The 16,747-nt window shown below is 40.0% G+C and overlaps 1 protein-coding gene across 1 annotated transcript in view; it reads left to right on the top strand.

The window, feature by feature from the left end:
• BRINP1 (BMP/retinoic acid inducible neural specific 1) overlaps positions 1 to 16,747 on the top strand; it is a 200,021-nt gene that overhangs the window by 121,826 nt on the left and 61,448 nt on the right. The window contains exons 3-5 of the mRNA XM_025360801.1: positions 1,715 to 1,905; positions 8,345 to 8,514; positions 11,802 to 11,907. Coding sequence (XP_025216586.1) covers positions 1,715 to 1,905; positions 8,345 to 8,514; positions 11,802 to 11,907 — 467 coding nt within the window. The remainder of the gene's footprint in view (positions 1 to 1,714; positions 1,906 to 8,344; positions 8,515 to 11,801; positions 11,908 to 16,747) is intronic.

Below are 16,747 nucleotides of genomic sequence, written 5' to 3' on the forward strand. Positions count from 1 at the left end.
CACTCTATGTTTCATGTAATTCCTGCATCAACAGTAGCAAATAGATAATATTAATTGAATTTTATAGATGAAGTAATATAGGTCTAGAGAGGGGACAAGATCACAACACATAATTTGCAAGAGGCAGAGTGAGACTTGGACTTCCAAATTTGGTGTTGTTTGATCTTGAGATCCTCTGTTATTAGTGAAGGCAAACATGGAAATTCTCCCACATGGTCTTTGGAACATAGCTTAATTGCTTTAAAATACTAGGTGCTCGATGAATACATGTTAACATTTTGGATTAAAGTGAGCTCTGGGCTCAATATTTGATTTCTGGATTATCCTAGAACAGGCCTCAGGTTGCTTTGTGCCTTAGGTCCTATATACTCTCATATATCCTCCTTCTCTCCCTCCCTCCCTCCCTCCCTTCTTCCCTCCCTCCCTGCTTCCTTCCTTCCTTCCTTCCTTCCTTCCTTCCTTCCTTCCTTCCTTCCTTCCTTCCTTCCTTCCTTCTTCCCTCCCTCCCTCCTTGCCTCCCTTCTTTCTTTTTCTTTTTCTCTCTTTCTTTCTTTTCTTTCTTTCTTCTTTCTTTCTATCCTTCCTTCCTTCCCTCTTTCTTTCTTTCTTTCTTTCTTTCTTTCTTTCTTTCTTTCTTTCTTTCTTCCTTTCTTTCTTCCTTCCTTNTCCTTCCTTCCTTCCTTCCTTTCTCCTTCCTTCCTTCTTTCCTTCTTTCTTCCCTCCTTCCTTCCCTCCTTCCTTCCCTCCCTTCTTTCTTTTCTTTTTCTCTCTTTCTTTCTTTCTTTCTTTCTTTCTTTCCTTTTCTTTCTCTCTCTCTCTCTCTCTTTCTTTCTTTCTTTCTTTCTTTCTTTCTTTCTTTCTTTCNTTCTTTCTTTCTTTCTTCTTTCTTTCTTTCTTTCTTTCTTTCTTTCTTTCTTTCTTTCTTTCTCTCTCTCTCTCCTTCCTTCCTTCCTTCTTTCTTTCCTTCCCTCCCTCCCTCCCTCCCTCCCTCCCTTCCTTCCTTCCTTCCTTCCTTCCTTCCTTCCTTCCTTCCTTCCTTCCTTCCTTCCTTCCTTCCCTCTTTCCATTTGTTTATTTATTTCTCCATCCGGCATTATCATGAATCCTGCCATGTAACAGGCACTGAGCTATATACAGGGCTGTGTTAGGGAGTGCCTAAGAAGATTCTATTCTTGTGGTGTCATATACAGTCTAGCAAGAAAGATGGAAAAACAACTAGAAGATGACGGAGGACTCGGTCCTGTGAGAGGTATCGGAAATGGATAATAATCCCCTGGCACAGGGCTAGTGTGATCATTATATAAGAACTTAGACATAATATTCTTGGGGACTATAAAATGCCATGAAAATTTCATCAGTACATTACCATCCATATTATCATCAGATTATTATTTTTATTACTTTTTCTTTTTCCTCAGTCCCTCTACCCATCCCCTAATAAAAGTAACTCCTGATATTTGTCTCCTTGGTGCTCTGTAAACAACTTGAGGTCAAGGATGTTGTCTATCTAGTTCAATATTCCTGTGACGAGAATAGTACTCAATAAATATTTGTTAGTTGGAGATGATTAGAAGCTGCCAATCAAAGCATCACTTGACACATATTAAAATTATAGGCACTTTCCCATCCAGATGCCTGGATGGATGGTTGGGTGGACTTTGGCTTGAGGGCAGTGGTGGTAAGTTGAGGAGTGTTGCTCATTTCTCCTGCCCAGGGAGTTTGCCCGTTGGAAGGTGAGGAACACAGCCATCGAGAGGAGAGATCTGGTCCGCCATCCAGTGCCCCTCATGCCGGAGTTTCAAAGGAGCATCCGCCTGCTCGGCAGGAGACCCACCACTCAGCAGTTCATCGATACCATCATCAAAAAGTACGGCACCCACCTGCTCATCTCAGCCACATTGGGAGGTAGGTCAGCAGCCACTGGGCCAGAGCCTTCTCAGGACTTTGGGTCTGGGATGGAAGGGAGAATGGGATGTCTTAACAGCAAAGTCTTCTTAGCCTCTCTGCCATTCTGCGTCACACAAAAGCATTTATAGCCAGGTAAGCCAAATTGTCTTGGCTGTTGTGATCATATCCAAGGAGATGATTCGGTTCTATGGGACAGTCTAATTTGAGAGTTTACTAAATTTTCTGAAAATATTACTTAACCTTGGAATTGTCTCCATTTGTTAAAAATGCCTAATCTGATCATTTTCTCAGTTCTTTTGGTCTAATCTGGGAAAATAATTAAATTTCAGATATTGTTTAGGGAATATGCTTTGTTTATTTAAGTCTACTTTAGAGACTGATAACTTGAGGTTATCATTTAACAAACAGGCTATCATTTGTATCTCCTGTGGGCTTAGAGTAGGTTAATGGGAAAGCAGATTAATTTTTCCACCCTGCTCAGCCTTACCCATCCCTCCCCATCAGGGCCAGTCAGTTTTTGAATGATCAAGGGTAGGAGGGCTGGATAAAGGACAGGAAATAAATGCAAAGAGAATGAATGAAAAATAGTACAGACTAGTACCTTTAGATGCTTGTGGATCTTGCCTGAATGCATCATTTAATATTATGAGCAATCCCTTAGGACCAGTTTTGCCACAGTGACTGGGTTCACTGAACTTTGAGGAAGCCCCTTTAGGGATAGAGCACTGTGCCACATACTCACAAAGCCACCGACTGCATTTAGTTATGTCCCATGCCCACTAGGAGAGATTGGCATATTGATACAGGCAGGGTGGACTGAGCTATAATTATAACACAGGATCTTCTCCTTCCGAGACGTGTTGAGTACTACCAACTGGAGTGGTCAGTACAGACTTCCTGGAGGAAGTGACAGTTTTGGTCACCAGGAGCTGGTTAAGTAAAGGGAGGTGGCAGAGCTTTCTAGGCTCAGCATACAATGTAGGAAGACCCAATTCATAATGTGGGGAATGTGGTGGAGAGATTGGTTAGGCAAATTTATTCATCCCTACAATAATATTATCCACTACTTAATAGTTATTTGCCATATAGCAGACATTGTACATTGTCTTTAGCCCTCAAAACTGCACATGATGTCATATTACCTCCATTTTATAAATAAGGAAGCTGGGACCCAGAAGTATAGCTAGTAAGTGATAAAGCTAAATTTTTAACTGAGTGTTTTCCATTCATAAAGCGTGCATTCTGTTTTTGATCCAATGTCAGTCATCTCTTTAACCAACTCACTTCCCCACCAACCCAATATCCGCTCCAACAACCAACCAACAAACGTGTTAGTTGTCTGTTGCCAGTTAGATATTAAGTAGGACTTTGAATATTAAATCATTAGTGTAAATTCTATTCTGTTGTAAAATGAAAATGAATTCATTTCTACATTAAGTGTAGCATTAACCTGAGCTCGGACATCCCCCGCCTCCATTTCACTTGGGGGAGAAAAAGGCATTGAGACCAATTCAACTCTTCCATTAAAAGCTGTGCTCTTGTCTGAGTTCCTGGAAACCCCAAGTAACCAAGACCTTTCTTCCTCAATGAAATATATTTTTAATTTCTCTAAGGCAAGGTGGTGAATTATTCACAGAGCCTTGTTCCTCTCCTATTTTTACAACACAACATTTTAAAATATGTAAAGCTTTGGATTGAGATCTGGTGTTGTACAGCAGGCCCTAAGTGTTCTCTCAGCCCTCAGTGTGGAGGAGTAGAGAGAGGGGAGGCAAAGAGATTTACTGTTGATTGAACAGTATGTGCCAGAAATGATGCGAAGGTTTTCTTACATCATCACTTCATTCATTCACTTACGGAAAGCATGTTTTTTAGGAGCCTCCTCTGCAGTATGAGAGAAGGGAGGTGGAGGTGGGAAGTTGTAGGGAATGAAAGAGCAGGCTCTAAAGTTTGATTGCCTGGCTTCTAGTCCTACCTCCTGCTGTTCACTAGCTTAGTGTCACTGTATTAGTCAGGGTTCTCTAGAGGGACAGAACTAATAGGATAGATGTATATATAAATAGGATTTTATTCAGGAATATTGATTTACATGATCACAAGGTCCCACCATAGGTCATCTGCAAGCTGAGGAGCAAGGAAGCAAGTCTGAGTCCCAAAGCTGAAGAACTTGGAGTCCGATGTTCAGGAAGAGGAGACATCGAGCATGGGAAAAAGATGTACGCTGGGAGGCTAAGCTAGTCTAGTCTTTTCACATTCTGCCTGCTTTCATTCTAGCTACGGTGGCAGCTGATAGATTGTGCCCACACAGATTATGGGCGGGTGTGCCTTTCCCAGTCCACTGACTCAAATGTTAATCTCCTTTGGCAACACCCTCACAGACACACCCAGGAACAATACTTTGCATCCTTCAATCCAATGAAGTTGACACTCAGTATTAACCATCACAGTCACCTTGGCTAATAACTCATTCCTCTAAGCCTCAGTTTCCTCTTTTGTAAATAGTCACAATAATAGTCCTGCATGCATATTGCAAAAATTAAATAAAATCATCTATTGAAAGTGCTTAGCACACGGTCTGACACTTAACAAATTGTTGCTATGTTACTATTCTTGTTCTTACTATTATTGTTATTACTTAATGGGGCTAAGAAACTTGGGAATCCAGATTAAGACCCAATTCTGCTACTCACTAGATGAGTGGGAGACACTGAGAAATTCACTTTTCTGTCTGAGTATAAATTTCTTTATCTATAAACAAGGAGGTGCAAAGAATTTTATTCACTATAATTTTTTTCTAAGACCACTGTGTTCATTGAGAAGAAATGCTTTCATAAACTCTTTGACGTGTCAGGTAAGCTCACAAGGGGGTAATCAAATACTAAAAGATGCTTCTTAACCTTTCACCTATGAGACAAATAAATATGTTTGTTTGGCTCTTTAGGAAGAGGAAAGAGGAAGGGAAGACTATGGGAATGGAGAAGCAGAGGTGATGGGAGGGCCAACAAATAAGAGATTTCCATGGGATCTTCAGATTTTTGGTGAAATCTATTAAACTAATAAAATACATCATGTGGATACTCTTCTGAAGGGTGGTGAAGGGAAAAACTGTGTATCTGGAAGGTCACACAAGAAAACGGGAGTAGAAATTTTCCTTAGTCCCCCTGATGACCATATCTTGGGGCTGAAGGAATCACCTTAGAGACTGGGTGCCTGTGTGACATGTGTGATTAAGCTTGCATGCATGACTATGCATGCATGGAAGTACATCTGTGTAAACAGATGTGCACAAATGCCTACCTGTATAGACAGATGTTCACAAAGCCTATTCCTGCTTAGATATGAGTTAATTTATACATGAGCATGTATTCATGCATATTGCACACATGTGTACACATCACTCACATATATATGGTTGCAACATGTATATATATATGTGTGTGTGTATGTGAGCATGCACATGCATATGAGTGTGTGTATTGCACGAATGTCTTTTTATACATGAGGGCTCATCATTTTTGTTTATTTGTGTATTCATTATTTCCCTCCCTGCATTTTGGGAGAGGTCCCCTTGACTAAGAGGAAGGCTGAGAATAAAATCCCAGGGGCTCAGAAGGAAAGGAAGAGTTATGTCCCAGAGGTCGAAAGTCCAGACACCTCATCTCCTCTCTGGGAGCAAAATCTCCTATTGACTCAAAAGGTAATAGGATCAGCTCCCACTCTTCCTCATTCCCTTTGAGAGTCCCATTTTCTTCACTTCTGAGACAAGGTGCTGCAGAGTGAGGCAAAGTCTCCTGGAGAACAGAAAGACTCAGAAAAGACCTATGTGAGGGAAGAGGCAATTTGCAGGAATGCCCAAGGGGGAAAGCAATTCTAAACAGAACATTCTCTTAATAAACAAGAAATTAAGCCTTAGTAATGCAACAAGAAGCCCATTAACCCCTCTTGATCTAAAGGTTTGCTTCTGCCAGTTCTCAGTCCAGAGGGAACCGGGCTTGTTTCACCTTCTCCTTCACAGGCCCCTAAGAGAGCCTGAGCTGACATGTGGAACATTTATTTCCTCTGCCTCATGGCTCAAACTCTTAGCATATTCACTTGTTTAACTTCTACCTTTCTACTCATCAGTCTGTTCATCTATATACCCATCCATTCATCCATCTATCACCTATCTATCTATCTATCTATCTATCTACTTATCCATCAACTGATAACTGAACATCTATTCTTCATCAGACCCTAGGATAAGCATTGGAACATTAGAAAGATGAATTAGTTGGCGTCCTTGTTCCCCTGCTCCATTTCCCATGGTCCCTGGAACTCAAAGTCTAATTGGATATAGCATCGGTTTTAAGCCAAATCTATTCAGGTTGCTGTGGGGGCCAAAGGATAGACAATCATGTATTACTACATGACAGTAAAGCTTCTGGGGAAACTGCAAACACAAGTGTTTACTATGAACTTAACTCAAGCCTTGGCCGATGAAACCTGAGAGTTATTTATCTAGTTCAGGTAGGGAGGGAAGGACTGAGGGAAGGCATCCCAGAAGTGATGTCTTTGGTGATACCTAAGGGATGAGTATAAGTTAGCCAGGAGAAAAACAGAAAAGTAGAAGTCCTAACAATGAGGGAAAATGGGGGCACATTTGTGCAGGATAGAGTAAACCCAGAGAGCAGCAAAAGTTATAGCTGGAGTGCCCAGATCATCCAGGCCTTGTGGGTCCACATTATCTACAAGATGCAGGTGCCTACCCTTTCTCTGGTCTGCATTGCATTCTGTGCACCCCTCTACCTTGGCCATTCACCTGGTATATTGAAATTATCTCCTATGACTCTGTATCCCTAGACCAGCACTAGCCAATAGATATATGATGTCACCCCAAGTGTGAGTCACATATGCTCCTTTTAAATTTTCTTGCAGCTACACTGAAAAAGACGAAAAGGAGAAATCAATTGAGAAAAAAAGGACAAATCAGTTTAACAAACATTTTTACACTGTTGGTGGGAATGTAAATTAGTTCAACCATTGTAGAAGAGAGTGTGGTGATTCCTCAAAGATCTAGAACCAGAAATACCATTTGTCCCAACAATCCCATTACTGAGTGTATATCAAAAGGAATATAAATCATTCTTTTACAAAGACAGATGCACATGCATGTTCATTGCAACACTATTCACAATAGCAAAGACATAGAATCAACTCAAATGCCCATCAATTACAGACTACATAAAGAAAATGTGGTACATATACACCATGGAATACTATGCAGCCCTAAAAAAGAATGAGATCATATCCTTTGCAGGGACATGTATGGAGCTGGAAGCCATTATCCTCAGCAAACTAAGGCAGGAACAGAAAACCAGACACCACATGTTCTCACTTAGAGCTGAACAATGAGAACACGTGGACACAGGGAGGGCAACAACACACACTGGGTCCTGTTAGAGGGGTAGGGTGGGGGAGCATTAGGAAAAATAGCTAATACTTAGATGATGGTTTATAGGTGCAGCAAACCACCATGGCACATGCATGTTTACCTATGTAACAAAACTGCACATCCTGCACATGTACCCCAGAACTTTTAAAAAAGAAAAGTTTGCACTAGTTTGTGATAATGTAGCTTCAGGTTTTCAACTGTTTACGAAATCAAGCATCTTAGAATGAAAGAAAAAAGAAAAATGAAAAAAGAAACATGCCCTTGTTCACAAAGTTGATAGAGAGTAGAGGCAGCTCCCTGGAGCTTCCTTTCAGGAGTTCTGGAGAAACAGTTCTTTATCCAAATTAAAACTCATCATAGTTTAGCAGTGTTACTGATCTATGTGTGTGTATAAGAAAAACTTCATAGAAGAAAATGTATAGATTTTTGTATTTGCCTCTACATTAATTTAAACATGTCTATCATTCATCCATTTGCTTCCATCCAAATATCTATCTTTCTAGCTATCTGCCATTCGTTTATCTATTAAGAAAAGATCAGGGGGAGGGGAAAGAGAAAAAGGAAAGGAGAAAGAAATGAAGGAAGGGGAGATGGGAGAGTAGAGGAAAAGGAGGAACTGCATGATAATGAGGAGACAAAAGAGGAGGAGAAAATAATAAGAGAATATCTATGCCACATTTGCCATTGTATAGAAGAGACTGAACTTTCTTGGAAGAGGGGAAGGGGATTTTGTTATAAGATGATGCTGATGAGAAGCATGAAGTCGATTATTAGGGGCTGGACTTTGTTGATGGGGGTTTTTTAATGATCCTTGTCCTAATGAAGCCTGGTGTTTACAGCCACCTCTAGACAACTTATTTTCATTGTGCCCTTGATTTTTAGAGGCAGAAGGAAATATGGGCCAAATTGGTTGGAGATTTAAGGCTGTTTTCAGCATCCAGGTCCCATACCTGTCCTCACACATGAAAGCTCGACAAACTTTCTTATCTACTTTTCTTTCCCATCCAGGGGAGGAGGCTTTGACCATGTACATGGACAAAAGTCGCCTCGACAGGAAGTCAGGGAATGCCACTCAAAGTGTTGAAGCTCTGCACCAGCTCGCATCATCCTACTTTGTTGACCGTGATGGCACCATGAGGAGGCTTCATGAGATCCAGATATCAACTGGAGCAATCAAGGTACAGCTTGGGGGTGGATTTGGGTGGCAGGTTCTCAATACAACAGCACTATAATGCAGACATTCTAAGAGTGGATGGACAGATATAATTTCTGGGTTCATAACCATGTAGCTCGTGATGCCCTCTGCCAGCTGCTCTGATTGATATTGTCACATACCCTGTAATTAATATCAATGTGCATTGTCATTCCAGTGGCCATATGTACTGATTTACTAGAGTATCCTGGCTATAGTCATGGCATAATTATCAATAGTTCTCTCATTCAGTCTTCTGTGTGGAGATTATCAGATCTCCTTTATAGAGAAGAAACAGAGACTATGAAGAGGTAAATGATTTTCCTGAGGTCTCAGAGAGAGCAATGATTAGATTACTGACACCTAGCTCAGCAATATTTCAAACATCTATGTTTTTTATTCTTTCCTTCCCACTCACCATTTTACAGATGGGAAAACTAAGGCTAAAGGTTTAAAGCCTTTTTCTGAGGGTTACACAGTTAGATAATAACTTAACAGGAACTAGAACTCTGCTTTCAAGACCAGGGGTCAACAAAAGTTTTCTGTACAAGACCAAACAATTATTTTAAACATGGTGGGCTGTATGACCTGTGGTGCTCTTACTCAACTCTGCTGTTGTAGTGTAAAAGCAGCCATAGATGACATGTAAACAAATGGGCATGGCTGTGTTCCAGTATGACTTCATTTACCAAAACAGGCACTCTGTGGTTTGCTGATCTATGCTCGTCTACACCAGCACTGTCCACTAGTACCTTCTAAGACGGTGGAAAGGCCCTGTATCTGTGCTAGCCGAGAGAGTAGCCACTAGTCACATGGGGTTATTGAACACCTAAAATGTAGCTCATTGTTTAAGTTTTTTCCATTTTAGCTCATTAAAAATTAAATGGTCACATTGAGAAAAGCAGCCCTGGACTTTCAACTCAGTGCCTTAGAGCACAGGAACTTAAACAAGATCCCATTTTAAACACAACAAATTCAGACAACCTCTATAAAGAGAATGTGGGAGGACATCCTCCACGTAAAGTGTTTGTTCTTCTGAGGGTTTCAGTGCAGATGTTTGCATCTCAAATGTTCTTTAACCAGATTATGCCTGCATTTTACATCTCAGTCTTTAATTTCTTCTAAAGAAAATGCAGACCTAGCCTTATATTAAGACTCTCCAAGATATCTGTAGGGAAAAAGGGTGAGGGTGAGGCCAAGGGGTCTTACCCTGCCAAGGCTGGCAAGTGAGTCAGAAATTGACGAAGGAGAGAGAAAAGTGTGGGAGGGAGAGAGTCACGGAGGAGGGAGGTAGTAAGGAGAGAAATAAATCAGACCAACAAACAAAGGGCCAGTTTATCCGAAAAGAATCGCCTATATTTGGGGGATTATGTTGTTAGGTAACTCGGCGCAGAGAGATGGATCTTTATGAAGCCATCAGAGTTAGAGTGCCACAGAGGCCTGGTTTTCATTATCACCAAATGGTTCTCTCCCCTCTGGATGGGATGCAGAATTGAGATATTGAAGCTCTGTCAGAAGATAATCCTCTTTTGTGTGTCCTGGAAGTGCAGTCTGCCTCTGTAGGAGGAATTTCTCAGAGAAATTGCACAGAGGCCACTCAAGAAACCATTTCTTATGGTAGGCACTGTCTTCTGCACTTAACTTGGCCCTTGGATTTTTCATACCATTTCTTACCACTACCTCAAGACCAAGCTGTCTAAAACTTGTCTCACTATTGGGTCTGTTTTTTTTTTTTTTTTTTTTTTTTGGTTGTTATTGTCTTTTGGAGATGGAGACTTGCTCTGTCACCCAGGCTGGAGTGCAATGGTGCGATGTTGGCTCATTGCAACTTCCACCTCCCAGATTCAAGCGATTCTCCTGCCTCAGCCTCCCGAGTAGCTGGGACTACAGGTGCGCGCCACCACGCCCAGCTAATTTTTGTATTTTTAGTAGAGACTGGGTTTCATCATGTGGCCAGGATGGTCTTGATCTCTTGACCTTGTGATCCGCCCACCTTGGCTTCCTAAAGTGCTGGGATTACAGTCGTGAGCTACCACAGCTGGCCTGGGTCTATTTAAGACCAGCCACTAACCCAGATGGAGAAGTTTTGCCCATTCACTGTTCTCCCCACCATAGATATCTTTAGGAAAATAAAATGGTAAGTTTAACTCTCTCTCAATAATAAATATGTTATTATTTTGTATATAAAAATAAATTATTTGTAAAACAAAACAAAAAATACAAAACCTAATTATTCCCCATTTACTAAATATTACTGTACCCTAAGTGTGAAACACTTCAAAAATATAATCTCTTTACCCTATTTTGATGACTAATAGCATTACTAACATTTTATAGATGGGGAAGTTGAGGCTTAGAAAGAGAAAGTTACTGATCCAAGGTTTCACAGCTGGAAAAGGGCAGAGAAGGTGCGTGTGGCTGCCTCCCAAGTCATTATTCCCTACAACGGATGCTGTGTTTTTATAGCTGGATGCAAACTTCAAAACAACCCTAAATAATGGGAAGCAAAGACTAAATAAATGAAGAGGCTTCTTTTCATACTAAGCCATTCTTATTTCAAGGTTATCTTTTTGAATAGCTGTTGCTCTCTTATCCACCACCTCAAGTCTTTCTAAGACAGTGTTTTGGAAATGCACATCCACAGGATTGGGTCATTTTCTCCTGTGGCAGCACAATGCTTCTGCTAAATCGTCTTTAGGAAAATGGGCATCATTTTCTTATTCTTGCCTAATAATAATATATATGTACTCATTACAACTTACGGAGCCGTTTGGTAATAAGGTACCCATTATGGAACACATGCCATGTGCCAGGCATTTAGACCCATCGTACCTGGTCTCACAACCTCTCTGGAAGAGATTTACTAGCTTTGGTTTGCAGATACTTAGAGAGGTTAATTGGTTCCCCTAGGTCCCAGGGTAAGTAAATGGCCTAGCCAGGATTTAACACTAATTTTTCTGATTCCAAAGTCAATGCTTTTGAAATATAGTGCGTCAACTTTTAAGTTCATGTCATACTTGCAGCCACCGTGTGAAGTGAGAACCAGTGGTAGGAACAGGCATGCACTCTGTATGCTTGACCACCCTGCTAGCCTGTCTACTCAGTGACAGCCGTGGTTGGTCCCAGACACAAGCACGGAGCTCAGAAAGTAACCATGGACTCAAACCAGGAGGCCTTTTCTGCTGACTTTGCTCTGCTGGGGCATGACTCTTCAGGGCATGTCCTAGACAAGGACTCCTGTCTCACACCTGTCTCATTTGATGTCTACTGCAGGTCACAGAGACACGCACTGGGCCTCTGGGCTGTAACAGCTATGACAATCTGGACTCTGTGAGTTCCGTCCTTCTGCAAAGCACGGAGAGCAAACTGCACCTTCAAGGTAGGAAGCCAGTGGAAAAAGTGGGTTCAGTGTTGGGGGAAGCAGCATGGATGTGATATATGGGAGAGGGGATCAGGAGGGATGGTGTGAAGGGAGAACAAAGAAGAGGAAGCATGGAAAATCTAATGAAAACTGCAGATATGGAAATTAGACAGTTATGATAGGTGTGTACACATATATTTAGAATTTTATCATATGCAGGACATTAAATTCATGATTATTAATTAGTTTTCAGATAGAAAGTAAGGAAATGTGAGCTTTAATTAACTTGTTTGTATTTATAAATATCTGTATTTCTTTGGTGTCTGTATACGTCAAGTTTATGTTTGGGGCTCCATATACATTATTTTAAAGAAAATATATCCTTTAAAATAGTAATTTCATCCTTATTAATTCACATCATAAAAAGGAGAGGAGATTGCCGGGAAGAGTTGGACAAGGCTTTAAGTACACATAGCACTGTTTTTAAAAAGCATAATGTATTATATCAAAAAAAGTAAGGATTTCAATTTTTCACGAGAAGTCTAAGTGAATTATATTGCATTAATACAACATAATATTAAACTGGTACTGATGTTTATAAAGAATTTCCAATAATATGTAAAAATAACTTGATATAATGTTAATTAATAAAAGGTTTCTGATGGAATGGATGGCATGATCTTAATAATTTAAAGAGGTAAATAAAAATAGGCTGGGTGCAGTGGCTTACGCCTGTAATCCCAGCACTTTGGGAGGCCAAGGTGGGTGGATCACGAGGTCAGGAGTTTAAGACCAGCCTGGCCAATATGGTGAACCCCAGTCTCTACAAAATTTACTAAATATTTAGTAATACAAAATTACAAAATACAAAAATTAGCTGGGTGTGGTGGTGTGCGCCTGTAGTCCCAACTACTCAGGAGGCTGAGGCAGGAGAATCGTTTGAACCTGGGCGGCAGAGACTGCAGTGAACCGAGATCCCGCCGTTGCCAGTCCAGCCTAGGTGACAGAGCAAGACTCTGTCTCAATAATAATAATAATAATAATGGCTGGGCGCGGTGGCTCACACCTGTAATCCCAGCACTTTGGGAGGCCCAGGTGGGCAGATCACGAGGTCAGGAGATTGAGACCATCCTGGCTAACACGGTGAAACCCCGTCTCTACTAAAAATACAAAAAATTAGCCGGGCGTGGTGGCGGGCGCCTGTAGTCCCAGCTACTTGGGAGACTGAGACAGGAGAATGGCATGAATCCGGGAGGTGGAGCTTGCAGTGAGCCAAGATCGTGCCACTGCACTCCAGCCTGGGCAGCAGAGCAAGACTCCACCTCATAATAATAATAATATAGCAAGGAAATATGCCCAGGTATTAGAATAGCTTATCTCTGGATCTCTAGGTTGCTGATGATGTATTTTAGGCATCTAGTTTCTTTTCTAACTTCTCTACAATGATCACATATTAACTTTATAATCCGAAAAAAAAATGACATGCTTTAACTTTGAGCAGACTAAAAATGTGACCTTTTAGAAAGGTATATGATAAAGGTGATTCTGAATGTCAGTGGGAGGAAGTTGGGTTGAGATTGGCAGGTAAAGCTAAGAAGAGCCTAATGTGACTTTTATATTCTGGTTCCTTGGCAACTCTTTGATTCATGCTCCTGTTACAGAAGGTGGTTAGAAAGCATCTCCTGTTTTCTAACATGCATGGAGGGCTTGGTAGTGTCACTTGAGGGCAGTGAATGAAAATTCCTCAGGGAAATTCAGGCCAAGAAAGTGGTTTACTATTAAATAACAAAACACAACACACTAGAAACTTAAATACATGGAGCATAACCCTACCCTGTTTAGTAGAAAAAAGAGTAGACAGAAAGATTTGCTAATGCCTGTTAAGAAAGTAGATAAGGAAAAACAGATCTTCCTTATGTGTGCCAGGGTTTTCAGTGTGTTAGTTCATTCAATACCTATAGAGACCATGTGAAGTGCGAGCCAGGATTTGAATCCAGGCAGTGAAGCTCCGGTCTGTTTGATCACCCTGCTGTGCATACTGAGGTTGGAAAGATTGTGAGTTATAATTGAAAACAAAAAAGAAGGAATTAATGATATATTCCTACCAAGGAAATCACTGAGATCTTAGGGACATTTAGAGGTTGATTTACCTAAAGCCAGTGAAGCTTAAGGTTCAAGGATTCTGCACCTTCCAACTGCCCACCTTTTCTCATTCTAAATACATACTTAGTTTCATACCTAATTTTGAATTTTTTTAAATAAAAAAACTATTCTATAAGACTTATGTTCTCCAAAATCTAGGTCTGCCATGATAACATTATTAGAAGGATACTATGAATCAAAAGGGTGGTGGCAGGCCTGCTGTCCTACCCTAGATGGGTTAGAGTACACCTGGAGGATTGGATCCATGTTTGAGCATCACACTCCAAGAGGGATGTTGAGAAACTGCAATTTTTCCTGAGAAAGTGTTTCACTATAATAAATAGTAAAAGAAGGTTAAATTGAAGCAAAAATGACTTGCTGCAGATATCTAAAAGGCTGTCTTGCAGAAAAGATAATCAATCCTATTAATATTAATAAAATGGACCAATCCCTACCTAGTAGGAAGGGGGAAATTATAAGGATCCCAACTTTTAACCCAGTGTAAAATGGATCTTTCTAGTACACATTCATGACCAAACCTGGAATGATCTGCTGAAGGATGCAGTGACTCCCTGTTATCAGATAATTATAAGTAGATTATATTTGGTACAAATGTTATAGAGATTATTTAAGCATCAGTTAGGTTGGGTGATTGAAGCAGGTGGTTTTAAGTTCTTCCCAACACTGATTCTAGGATTTTATGAAAATGATGAATTATAAAACCTTTATTGAGACTAACTACATGCCAAAACCAATACTAGACCCCGGGCATATAATCATAAATCAGTTCAAGTCAACAAATGTATTTTTTAAAGAACTCATGTTGGTAATGAGACAGACAGAAAAATAAAGTCGTGAACAAGACCAACATTGTTTCTGCCCCAAGGAAATATACATTCTATTAGAGAAGATGAGCTTCAAACAAACAAGAGTAGGTGTAATAAATTTTAATGGAGAAAAAGTATAAGGTTTATATGGCACTGGATAGCATGGGGACTTAACGTACCAGGGAGCCAGGAAAGTTTCTACCATAAAGATAAGTAGGATAAGACCTGAAGGATGAATAGGAGGACAGAGGCATGGATAGAGAGGCAGACAGAGGATCTTCATGAAGGGATATTCAAAGAAATAAGAAACTCTTGTGAGATTAAAGCAGAAACATCAATGGTGAGAAAGACAAGATAATCTTTCAAGTCCTAGAAGGCTTCTGCAGCACATTAATGAGTTAAAAGTTAATTTGAGAGCAATGGATACCATGGAATGCTTTTTAAAAAAAGAAGTAGCATGAAGAGATTGATATTTTGGAAGATCATTCTGACTTTTGTGTGGACAGTTAATTAGAGGGGGTGGATTAGAGGGTGGTGACAGTTAGGGGGCTACTACAGAACTCAAGAGGAAATGCCACAGATTTAGACCATGGGGGTACCAGTTGAGATGGAAGGAATTGGAGCAATCCCAGAGTTACTTAGGAGGCATTATGATGAGGATTTAGTGAAAGGACCATAAAGAATTTAGATAATTGGGTGAATGGCTTGTGGGGATGAGATAGAAAGGATAGATGGGCAAGTATCTATGATTCAAGATAATACATAATCTAATAGTCATAATAAAATAAGACATGGCATTATGGGGATTCAGAAAAGGGAGTGATTCATTCTGTCTGTTCAGGTAGAGGAGTCACAGGAAAAAAAAATATCTGAGAAAGTATCATATTCTCCTAGTGAAAGGCAAAACAAAAGTGCTCTAAAATATAAAACAGATTATCTCGTGATTTCTGAGTGAGCTCATGTTTATTCAGTAGGATGCAAAAAAAAAAAAGGCTGATAAATTGGATACATTAAAACTACAATTTATGTTCATCAAAATACTATTAATATTATAAGAATACAAGCCATAGAGTGAAAGAAAATATTTGTAATACATGTGCCTGACAAAGAACACTTATAGAATACAGAATATACATATTTTTAAAACTCCTGAAGTCAAAAAGAAAAAGGGAAATAGTCTTGTAAGAAAAGAAAATGAATGAAAGACATGAACAAGCACTTCACAAACAAGAGTGTCAAAATGCCAAATAAACACTTAGGTGTTCAACTCTCCTAGTCAGGAAAAAAAGTGTAAATTAAAGTCACAATTTAATGTCATAACACAGCAATGAGCATGACTCAAATCAAAAAGACTGACAATATCAAGAAGGGACAATGTGAAGCTATGGGAACTTAAGCACATTGCTTATAGGAACACAAATTCGTACAACCACTTCAGAAAACTCTTGGCAGTATCTACAAAAGACTGCATGTGTCCTTGGCCTATGACCCATCGATTCCAACTCCTATGAAAACATGCTCACCAGAAGACATAAATGCCCACAGCAGCTCTATTTCAAATAACTCCAGCTCGAAACAACCCAAATGTCCATCAACAAGAAAATGGATAAATAAATTGTCATACATTCATACAATGAGCTACCATACAGAAATAAGAAAGAATAAACCGCTGTTTCATACAACAATATGGAAGAATCTTACAAACACAGCATTGAGTAAAACAAGTCAGACATAAATGAGTACAGGCTGTGGGATTCTATTCCTAGATGAGTGAAAAAAAAAGGGAAAAACAAATATACAGTTTTAGAAGTCCAGAGAGTGTTAACCTTTAGGGAGAGGAATGGGGTAGTGGCTGAAGGAGTGAGAGACATTTCTGGGGATATTGGTAA

The sequence above is a fragment of the Theropithecus gelada genome, chromosome 15 (assembly GCF_003255815.1).
Source record: "Theropithecus gelada isolate Dixy chromosome 15, Tgel_1.0, whole genome shotgun sequence".
NCBI lineage: Eukaryota > Metazoa > Chordata > Mammalia > Primates > Cercopithecidae > Theropithecus > Theropithecus gelada.